Source organism: Bidens hawaiensis, unplaced genomic scaffold (assembly GCF_021521415.1).
Source record: "Bidens hawaiensis isolate Kalapana, Puna unplaced genomic scaffold, B.hawaiensis_p1.1 tig00000237_1, whole genome shotgun sequence".
NCBI lineage: Eukaryota > Viridiplantae > Streptophyta > Magnoliopsida > Asterales > Asteraceae > Bidens > Bidens hawaiensis.
Window position 1 is genome coordinate 5781756 of NW_027491021.1, and position 12291 is coordinate 5794046.

General features: G+C 33.9%; 1 protein-coding gene and 1 long non-coding RNA gene across 2 annotated transcripts; one reads left to right on the forward strand and one right to left on the reverse strand.

Moving 5' to 3' along the window:
- The first annotated feature begins 3033 nt into the window (after nucleotides 1-3033).
- Nucleotides 3034-4392, forward strand: LOC143597757 (putative serine/threonine-protein kinase PBL28). Its single transcript, XM_077076185.1, has 2 exons — nucleotides 3034-4077; nucleotides 4288-4392. The coding sequence occupies exons 1-2, from the start codon at nucleotides 3034-3036 to the stop codon at nucleotides 4390-4392; spliced, it is 1149 nt and encodes a 382-aa protein (XP_076932300.1).
- A 4584-nt stretch (nucleotides 4393-8976) lies between these two features.
- Nucleotides 8977-9589, reverse strand: LOC143605823 (uncharacterized). The gene is made up of 3 exons (XR_013148631.1): nucleotides 9535-9589; nucleotides 9371-9446; nucleotides 8977-9199 (listed from the first exon to the last, which is right to left on the reverse strand). It is a non-coding gene; the product is annotated as an uncharacterized LOC143605823 (long non-coding RNA).
- Between the last annotated feature and the right edge of the window lie 2702 nt (nucleotides 9590-12291).

Genomic DNA, 12291 nt, shown 5'->3' on the forward strand with positions numbered 1-12291 from the left:
GAAAGAATGCGACATTGCTGCCAATTTTCTATATTTTCATTCATAACAAAACATTAAGCAAGCTTGACTACTTATAGGCTAAAACAAATAACTTAACCAACCCACTACTCTAGTAATTAGGAACAATAATATGATAGCATAAAGGAGCCAAGCCCACGATTTCTATCATGTATATGCGTAGTTGGATTGCATGGGACTTGGGTACGTATCAATAATCCCGCCCTAAAAAACGTCCTTGTCCTCAAGGAAGGAATCCTCGATCCATGGCGGCCGCCACCTGCGTCTTTCGGTAGCGCTATGTTTAGTGTAAATGGGGCGCCACGATGGTCGCCATTTGAGTCGGACAACTACATACGGGGCGGCGTTAACAGGTTTCCATGTCAGTTGCCATTCACGTGTTCCGATTTTCTTTGGTTTCTCTTTATTCAATGCAGAAACTTGGACGTTGTGTGGTTTTTTGTGATGGTGAATTTTGGTATGCTCAAGTATGGTTTTGAAGGCTGGGTTATGGTTGTTATGAGACAATACGCTGGGTAAGATTTTTGGTTCCAAGGTTTTGAGTGGTGTTGCTTGTTTGTGGTGCTTGTTTGCGGTGGTTTTTAGTTCAAGCGTTGAAGGCGGCATTGCTTGTTGTGGTGGTGTAAACGGTTCAAGTGAAGGTTCCGGTTTAGCAAGGGTATAGTGAGAAGTGATTTGACGAACGATAATAAGAGGTTGGTTTGCTCAAATTGAGCAGCTTGGGCATCGGCAAAGGCGGTGATGAAGGCATCCAATTTGGAGGAGTACTCCTTCATCGCAGCCGCTTGTTCGGAGACGACATTGGCAAAGGCGGCTATGGTTTCTTTAAGTGGAGTACGGTGAGGCCTTGAAGTCGGTGGAGGAATTGGGTTCGGGAATGAAAGCACCATTGTTATAAGCCGATTCGAGATGACTAATCTTCCAAGATAGTAGCCCTTTGAGCGGGTTAGTCTCCAAAGAACATAGACGAGAAAGAATGCGACATTTCTGCCAATTTTCTATATTTTCGTTCATAACAAAACATTAAACAAGCTTGACTACTTATAGGCTAAAAACAAATAACTTAACCAACCCACTACTCTAGTAGTTAAAAACAATAATATAATAGCATAAAAAGAAAGTTATAAAAACTAAAAGAAAACATGCAAAGGAGCCAAGCCCACGTTTTCTATCATGTATATGCGTAGTTGGAATGCATGGGACGTGGGTACGTATCAGTGTTGGATGAATGTGTTCATGCCCAAGTAATGAGAATCCAAGTCCCGTATCGCGTTGAACAAAAAAGTTGTGAATTATACGAGTAGGATTAAATATTTTTCATTTAAAAGTAATAAATGGCAACCCATTCATTCAAAAGTCTTCTTTAACCTAGTTGTTTATCTATATATTTATCTTTATCTTTATCTTCTTTTATTGATGTAGATTTTGGTCAGAAGTCTTTAATAAATAATAACCATTAGTCGACCAAAAATATGGTGTAAAGAATAGCCGGCCGTCTTTGCAACTTGCAAGAGTTTAGCCTCCAAAGTTGGCTGGTTCACAGTTTTTTTTCTTCAGTTTATTTAGTTTAATATTCACCACTTTAAAGTTATTCATTAAAGTTTAGAAATTAAAATTTATCTATGAAAGCTTGTATACAACTCCTTGCATCCCAATTTTTATTTATCCACAATTATTGTACGTATCTCTATTTATTGTATTTAATCAGGGTTTCAAATCATCTATATAGTTGTTTATTTATATTATGCTAAATATGGTTAAAAGTCTTCTTTAACAACCCTTTTTTTTTCTATAATAGACAAATTTTCTTTTACAATGTAGACTTGAACACAAAACCTTTAAATGACTAAAAGACATTGTGTCTGCAACTGAGCTACCAAACCCAATACCTTTAAAAACTATTAATCATAGAAATTTGTTAGTATTTTAGTGCAATTGGATTAACTTGTTGACCAATGTAATCATAATAAACATTAAGTAAGTTAGGGATGTGCGAAATGCACAATTTCTTTAGTTTGTTATGACGTTATGGGTGAATCATTTGGGAACGTGGGTCTGGGGGCAACACCTTTGGTTACGGGGTCCTAAGGGCGGCAGCTCCTAGCGGTTCATTAAAATTTTATTGAAAAATGAATTTTATGATTATGTATCACATAATCATAAGTTTATTTTGGATGTAATATATTAATTAAATTTGAATTTCAAAATTAAACACCCTACCATAACTGGAGATTAAATTTACGTTTGTATCTTCTGGTCTTCTCTTTGGTTCATCTCTCGCACAAAATATCATACAAAGTTTTTGACTCAATGTTTAGAGTTTTATCCGATTATGGTATTTTAAGGAACCAGCAAAAGAACTTTTAATATAAAAGTTTCCATACGATTTTTAATACTCCGGGTTAATTTCCCAAATCCCCAACAAGCATTCGCATATCGCAAGCATTTAACCTCAAGAGTCGGTCAACTATAAAGACATAAGAACCACCCCTTAATCAAGTGGTTCAAAGAATATAACTACGCGGTATATCCGATTAAAAAAAAGACTAGTTTTGATATTTTCTAACTAAACAAAGTGTCTCCAGATGGAAATAATGGCAGTATTTGCATCTTGCTGAGTAAACTATAGAGACATAACAATCACCCCTAATTTGTTTATTTAGACTAAATTTTTATATGCAATGGAGACTTGACTTTGAGCATCTTGTTCCAACATTATGTTCAAATGTAGAACACCCTCTATGCATTTGAAGCTAATCACTTAGAACGTTTAGTTATATTTCATTTTTTATATTATATCCTAATTTCTCACCTCTAATTCCTATATAATGGCATTGCTTTTCATTGAAATAGTCACTGCAAATTAACCCTGTGTGTTCTTCATTCTTAACCATCTTTAGTTCCCTTTTAGAAATTACAAACACCTTTTGTGTTGGTTCATTGCACTCTCCAGTCAAACTGTACATTTGCAATTGCTTGATTTGATATTGTAAATAATATATTTGATCCACAGATATGGAAGGGTTGTTGCATAAGTATCAGCATCTTAAAATCCAACTAGAAGAGATAACATCAGCTACCAACAACTTCGATTTCCAGAATAATTATATTGGAAGTGGTGGTTTTGGGAAAGTTTATAAAGGAGAAGTGTCTCACTCCAAGGGCCGAAGTATGCCAGCTATTAAGCATCTCGATAGTAGGCATGGACAAGGAGAAGCTGAGTTTTTGAAAGAGGTCGATACACTTTCCCGTTACAAGCATGAAAACATTATCTCTCTTCTGGGATTTTGTTACCAAGGGGAAGAGGCGATTCTTGTGTATGAACTTGCATCTCGTGGAAGCCTTGACTGCCATATAAACTCCCCTAAACTCACATGGTCTCAACGTCTCATGATATGCCTTGGTGCCGCCAAGGGACTAAGACACCTTCATGATCCAAAGGAGACACACCAAAGACTTATCCACTGTGATGTAAAAGGCGGCAACATCCTACTTGATGACCATTGGAATGCTAAGGTTGCTGACTTTGGGTTCTCGATATTGGGCCCAGCTAATGAGCAGCAATCAACTATTATCACCTTAGCAGCAGGTACCCTGGGGTACATCGATCCACTATATCGGATGACTAACACCCTAACAAAAGAGTCGGACGTATACTCTTTCGGTGTGGTCTTAGTTGAAGTTTTCTGTGGAGCATTATGCTATGCATATAGCAATGGTTCTGTTGAATATAATTTAGTACCCACATGGAAAGAATGCTATGAGCAGAAGAAGTTAAATGATATAATCTTTAATCATCCAACCATTCAACCACTGGAGCAGGGTGCTTTGAAGATATTTTCAGACATTGCGTACCGATGTTTGAAAGAATCTCGTGAAGATCGGCCTAAGATGGCTGATGTTGTGACAAAACTCGAGACTGCATTTGAAATTCAAGAGTTTGAAAGTTCTTGCTACAAAGATATAGTGAAGAGTGCAGAACCTCTTTTGAAGTACAAATCTGAAAATGAATTGACGATGCTTCTGTTCAAAGGGGTCCTCCTTAACGGGAGAAAAACGGTAATCAGCTACTATGCCTATATAGTACAGTACTGTTACTTAATGCCACAATCATATATAAGTCAGACTTTTATGCACCTGATTAGTCCTTGAACTTTGTATATGATCAAGCGTACGTAGCATATTAATTACTAGTAAATTGACCGAAAAAGATATTATAAATTTAACATTGATCACAAACTAACTTGAATTCGTTTAATGAACTTACAGTGGCTTTCATTAAATAAGAGTGGAGAACGCTGCGAGATAATATCTATTGATGAATGCTTGGGTTCAGAATCCAAGTGGCCAATTTCAAAACATAATTCAAGGTGACTATTCCTGTTTGTAGCTTTTCCTAAACTTCTTGGAGAGCATGATCAGTGATTGATAGATCTAGTCCTTTGGTCTTTTATTTGCCTTGGGTTTTAACTTTCCCTAAACCTAGCCAACTTAATTTTGTCTTGCTGGGTTCCCGAGTCTCATTTAACGAAGAGAGGGGAGGGGAGGGAAGGGGAATTATGACAGAAAATAAAGTTAGGGGAAGGAAAATGTGTGATTTTATTTTGTGTTCCCGAGTTTAATGAAAAGGGAAAGGAAAAGAAGGAAAATTAAACATTTTAGGTGTTCCCGAGTTAAGAAGAAAAGAAAAGAAAGATACATTTTCCTATTATACCCTTTAATTAAACTATTATATAGAGTTAGATATAAGGGTAATTTAGGAATTGATAAAAATTATAATTAAACATAAATATTTTATCTCCTAATCTCTCCAATTTGGGAGGATGATAATATGTTTATATTTTCTAGCATTTTCCCTCCTTTACCCTCCCCTCTCTTTCTTAAAAAATCTCAGAAACATGGTTTTTTTATATTTTCCTCTCTTTTCCTTCCTCTCCCCCATTAAATGATACTCGGGAACACATTAGTGTTATTGTATAGCTCTTCAATTATTATTCACCAATCATTGTATGTTACGGTAGTTTACAATTTCTAAAACATAATAATAATAATAATAATAATAATAATAATAATAATTTATTATTATTATTATTATTATTATTATTAGTTTAATAGGAAGAATAAATAAATGAGATATTTGAAGTAGAGGTTATTAGTGGGTTCAACCTAGGGGTGTTATTCGGGTTGTTCGGGTATGAGCTCAAAACAAATTGATCTAAGAATCGACCCAAATAAGTTCCATATTCAACAATAACTTATAATATTTATCAAAATATGAAATTTATCATATACAAGCATGCATTAGACGGGATGAAGTGTTGTAGCCTGTGAATCAGTACTTGTGCAGATTGAAAAAACATGCTCAATACATATTGGTTTAAATACGATACTATTTATGTTTTTGAATTGAATATACATTCTCAACATGCTTTATGGTAGCTAATACATTGGGATCCAATATTAATTGAAGTCTTGAGAACAGCCGAACAAGAATACATATGGTCACTATGTTACATAACCGCTAATTCGCTAAACTACTGTATATTTATTAGGGATACATGCATCGATGTATCATACTTCGGGTTATTCGGGTCAAACCCGAATTTGGGTATTTCAACCAAATACCGACCCGAATATTTTATCTTGGGTTCGGGTTAGGAGTTTAATCAGTTGGGGTGAATTCGGATCGGGTTACGGGTCTCTTCGATTCGGGTTCGTTATTCGGGTATGGTTAAAAAACACACCCCTAGTTCAACCTCTATATCTCTTTTGATAGAAGTAGAGTTTGCTCCTATCACACCCCGTCAGACCCAGCTACCACGTTATGTTGCCTACGGCTAGCTTGTTAGAAAATAATAACAAAGAACATATGATATCAAAGGGGATCAATTATTTCATCATTCCCAAATATAAGAGATTCTGGCAAACCTTGTTTACAAGGAATTCGTGACCGTTGGAAGCACAATTCACGGGATACTTTTTCATCTTTCCATTTGGTGCACCTTTTTCTTTGTAAAGGCAAATCAAGACATAGTATTTAAATTGTTTTCTAATTCTCTTTGTATACACACAGAAACTCAATAATATAAAAGTGTCTTCAATTCATTTTCTTCTCCTTAGTATTCTGATTATCATAACTATTATGGTATCAGAGCAGTATTAACGATCATAGGATCTTGCTGCTCGTCATATACCTCGGTGCCAAAATAAACCAACCAATCAAACCGTGTACAAGTTTCCATGTCTGACTCAGGCGGTAACTCGTCAGGTGACCTCAAAAACCTTACAACCCAAATAGCAATGGCCGAATTAGACTCAAAACCACAAAACCACAAACATAAATGGAAAGATGAAAAAGTATCCCGTGAATTGTGCTTCCAACGGTCAAGAATTCCTTGTAACAAGGTTTGCCAGAATCTCTTATATTTGAGAATGATGAAATAATTGATCCCCTTTGATATTATATGTTCTTTGTTATTATTTTCTAACATAGCTTATGCTTATGCTTATGCTTATGCTTATGCTTATGCTTATGCTTATGCTTATGCTTATGCTTATGCTTATGCTTTGTGTGTTTTGTAACATGTTTTTAGCCAACGTTTGAGAATATTTATTTGATAATTATAAATCAATAAATACATGATTCTTCGCTAGGTGCTATTCACGTAGATTTCCCGTGGGGGCCTACAATATGAAGGAGGGGAAATTCAAAGCACGTGTACAAACTCAATTCTTGTCACCTGGAATCAGATACACGGTCAACCTTGTGTTCAAACTTAATTCTGGGATGAATGCTAGAAAATGTGCACCCATATCCCTCAAGTACAAACTAGAAGGGGAGACAGAGAGTTCGACTGCATACCTTGCGTATGGGAGAGAAGATGGATGGTTGATGTGTGAACTGTATCAATTTACTTGTGTCCACAAAACTGTTGATCTTCGAATACTGTTTGAAGGTTTCGATTTTTTTGATTCCATAGAAGTAGATGGCATAGAATTTCGGCCCTTGGAGAAAGTAAGATTACAAATGAAAGTTTAATATCCTTTTTTGTGTTTTAAACCATCTTGGAGATTAGGTGATCGTCACAATGATGTCAGTTTTCTTCAATGTAAGAAAACCTATACTAGTCATAAGAAAAGTCAAATTTATATGATTTTGTTCTATAGGTGGAACATAAAGAGGATGAGAATCAACCTATATCAAATTCGGTTGGAAATTGGGAAGAAAAATTGCCAACTGATTATGAAGAGTTTATGATAAGGTCTAGAAACCGCGTGCAATGGACAACCAAGGAGGAAGCATACTCAATTATGAGAAAAGGGTTTTTAATCTATAACATGTCGGTGGTAAACATTGTCCTTTTTTTTTCTTACATGTAGTTGTTGTGGAGCCAATGAACATGGTACCACCAGAGGGAAACATTATATACTGAATTGCTAAACATGTTTATATGATAATTGTTTGATAGTGGTTTTATCTTGACAAAGATGGGAAGAAATGCCATATGCTATCAGTGAGAGTGGCTCTTAAGAATTGCGGGACGAAGCTTCCTTTACCGGGATCAAGGTGCTTTTATATCTTTATGTTAGCTTTCTTCTAGAAGTTACCGTCATATGTCCTCCATGTGTGAATTAACAAATATATAAAATATCTTGCATGTATGATGATGAATTTTCAGATTTGGAGAAGCCTCTATGCAAAATAATAGTACAATTAATCTGGATTACTGTGTCCTGTCCGAATTGGTATCATTTGAAACAACATACGCGATTTACCTAGTCTACACATTATCAGAAGACCAATCTGGATTTGAGGCTCCTATGATAGTGCAGAATTATTCATCTAATGAATACCCAAAAAATGATTATCAACGGTATATCTATTTGTTAGGTCCTCAAATCCCAGTTATTGAACCAAAGGATGAGCAGTGGACCCACAACCCACCTAGTTGGCTGATAAATACATGCCTTCCACAACAGAGAAATGATGGTTGGATGGAAGTACAACTTTTGGAATTTCGATCTCTTATGACCCCCCAAAAGGATTTATATGAATTTTTCGTTGGAATCTATTTACTGGAAGAAAAGGAGGGATTTTATGAGGCTTATTATTGAAGGCATTGATATTATACCAATCACAGGGAACATGAAGAAAGCGACCACTTTTTGAAATAAAAGAAAACGAATATATAAATGAGGAGGAGATAAAACTTAACTGAAAGATGCGATGCAGATGAAACTAAGAGAGAGAGAGAGAGAGAAATAAAATATTACACATAAAAATTTTGTTTATACATGTAAATTATATATGATTTGTTCATTTACACACTTTTATTCGTACGTTTAATCATAAATATTCATACAACAAGATGAAAGAGTTATCTCACATGACATTAATATATAATTTTTATAAAGTTAGTGATTGCTAAGAGTTCTTAAAGATCTACAACAACAAACTTATACAAACCGACACATTATCATCACATTAAATTATATTTTTTTCTCAAAAACCTCACTTTTTTTTAAAACAACAAACCCATTAAAAATATTAAAACTATGTATGTATATAATATATATACACTACAAATAAAAAGCCAGTTAATGGCACACAAAAAGTGCCACAAAAAACCAAAAAAGTGCCACTAAAGAATCTTGTTAGAATGAGTGACATACAAAAAAAAGTGTCACTAGAAGCGCTACCACTAAAGCCTTTTAGTGGCACTTTTTTCGTCTGCTACTATAAACTTTGGGCCTTTTGTGGCACTTTTTTTTTGTATGCCATTATAAAATTTTTGAACTTTTAACGGCACTTTTTTTGTTTGCCGCTACAAACCTTTAGAATTTTAGTGACAATTTTAGTGGCACCTTTTTCATCCGCCGATACAAACTTTTGACTTTTGGTGGCACTTTTTTTTTTGTTGCCACTACAAATTGCTAGACCTTTATGGCACTTTTTTTTTTGTCTACCAATGACACTTTTTTTCAACTACCACTAAACTTTTTGAATATAGAAATCATAATATCTTCACCACAATTAAAAGCTCGATCACATTCCAAACACATATCAAAAATCTAATAACTCTAAACTAAAGGCAAAATATAAAAGGAAATTCAATAAAAACTAAAAACTTCACCATGCTCATTAACCTCTTTCACCATCTTTAATTTTCATGTGAAGTACCTAATAAGAAAAACAAAGTTTTCAATATATAAACAAATGAACACTAACTTGAGTAACCGGCTTAATTATTAACCTAAAACCGCTCTTAACCTATTGAAATAAACCATATCAACACTAGCCTTGTTTAAAGAAGCAAAAGAGCTGAACAACTTGGGATTTTTTAACACTTACATGTAACGTCATGATAGGACATGAGCTTTTTCTTGTTTGGCTTTTCCCGAATCAGCCCGCAAAATAGTCATGTTTTCTAACTCACATAAAAAAAGAAAGTAGTTAGTAATTATGATGAATAAACATTAAACAGAGTTCACTACTTTGAATTCTGTAGAACTTACGAGGATCCCAGTGAATATTCCGGCTCTAGTTAATTCATGGAAATTTCATTTCCCTACCAAAATAACAACAGTTAAGAGTTAAGAATCGTGACTTCAATTCTAATTATGTCTAGATACTAAGTATTGAACATTAGTATTTATATTAGCAAACATGAAAATTTATAAGTACCATGGCGAATTTCAAAGTTGTTATTGGCTTTAGTGCTTCTTCCGCTTTAAATTTAAAACGAAGATCACAGTAAAATATACATAAAACTTAAATGAATGAAGATAATGCCAACTTAGAAAATTAATCTAGAAAGTAATGGTCACTATATATAACCATTGGCCAATACCCGGTTATTATTATCATTGGACTACTTTTGAGTCAAAGCACCCAAATATTGGACCACATTCAGATGTCTGAAATCAAACAACCAAACAATCCAAATTGCATGTCATTATAAACAAAACAAGCTAAAAGATATTACAATTCAATATAAAAGATTATAATACTCACCTTAGGAACTAAAAACTTTTGGTGACACATTCGCTTCTGTTACATCTTGGATTTTTATCATTTGCACCATCTGAAATAAACGAAAGTGCCCAACAAGCATCAACCAAAACTTATTTATCGTTTGAATGATAAAGTTGTTTAATATCCAGAAACGCAGGTCTTGTCTGTCAAAACAAATGAAAATTAGTAATAACTATTAAAGTTAGTGAATGGAAGCCTATAGCGATAATAAAAGACAGTTTTTAAAGACCAACCTGATCAAAAGAAACTCCAATCTCAACAAAGCGAGTAACAACACCAGCTTGAATAATTTCTTTAATGGGCGGATTGTTATTATAATTATCTAGAAACCCAAATTAAAACCATCAATTTCATATCAACAAATATGTATCATCACAAATTCACAATCTAACATGTTTTAGTGAAATTGGGAAGATTAGTCTCCCACATTCTTCAGGACTCTGACAACATCCTCGCACGAGTTGCAACATTCCCCATATGACTGTAAAAATCCGAGATAGTTTAAAGAACTCATAGATACAAATTAAATAACATAAAACTAAAACATGCTGATTCTGCACCACAATATTTCTCATTATGTTCAAGCCTAGCAGCCTACCACCATGCATTTGCAAAGGTTTCTCAATCTGTTGTTAAATATATAATTCTATAAGCAAAACATCAGAAACATTTTATCTTTTTATGAATTAGCAATTGCTGTTTATTAGTTTTGTAGGATCTTTTGCAAGAAATGAACGAGTTTGTTTTCCTTTTATCTTTGTTTTTACCAATATAAGCGAACGGCTCACAAACATTACTGAACATAGATAAAGTAATATAACTAAGCTAAAGCCACTTATAAGTAAATGTGAACAACAATGTGTTGGGCCTTAAACGCTATTAATACTAGACTAAAATGGATATATTAACTAACTTAGAAGAACAAACTTAAACAAAGATAAACTAACGAACATAAATCCCCTCCCCCCTCTCCAATTTCACTATGAATGACAATTATATATCATGAATAAATATTACTATATGAAATAATTTGTTCCTTCAAAATAACAGATTTTAGTAAATGCATTCACTGATGAATAAAGACAACACGAAATTTTTTTTTAGTAATAACTCAAAACACTTTGAGTTCTCCATAAGCATAATTTAGGATCCTTCTGGATTACAGTATGAGTAGTTGAGAACTAGTGGAACTTGATCTCAATCTTTAAGTTTGCTACATGAATTATGTGTAAACTAAAGTCTAAAATCATAAAATAACATATTATTATATAAATATATAGATCTAGTGAATCAATGAAGATATTATTATTATTATTATTACTACTACTACTATTATTATTAATAGATTATGATTATTAGATCTTGGCTAACAGCTTTAGTTGACAGTTGTTAAAAGTCTAAGGCAGAATATGTAAATTATGAGGCGTGAACTCAAAATCTGACCGGAATTTAAGCCAAATTCAATATTATCGGAACAATTTCTATGAAATTTCCACCATAAATCAAGAATTTTGTTATTAACAACGCTAACTATAATATACCAAAAATAAACTAACCTAAACCCTAACTGTCATGAAATTAGGTTACAATTCAACAAATTTACAAATTGCAGACTAACATTAAACCAATCTAAACAAGCTGAAGTGAGATTAAAACAATAAAAACAATGGCTGACCTATAAATCGATCGAATTGAGATGGAAGTAGTCGGATAGAATGTATTGTGATGAGTGTTTGCCGATCGAATCGCAACCATTGGTAGCGTATAGACCGACATAATCTCTGGTGCCGACGTTCACATCTAGGAATATTGAAAGACGGAGAAGATAAGAGGCGGAGGAGATTGCGGTGGTGGTATCTGGGAAGAGGAGAGACAGTCGTACCTCATAAACTAGGGTTTGAGAAATTGGGTAACATAAAATAACATTTTTATTGTTTTTGCAAATGAGTAAATGGTGGCAAAGTTCCCGATTTTATTTTTGTTTTTTTATATGTTTACTTTTCTCATATTAAAAGCCATTAATCTTAAATTAGTGGCGTACACACACCCTCAGTAAAATCTTAAATTAGTGGCGTTAATATTAAGTACCACTAAAAGTGTGTTATAAACAAAGATGACATATGGCAAGTGCCTAAAAAACTAAATTAGTGACACAAAAGCAAAATGCTATTAAAATCGTATAACACTAGATTTTTAGTGGCATACGTAAAGTGTCACTAAAATCATAAATTAGTGGC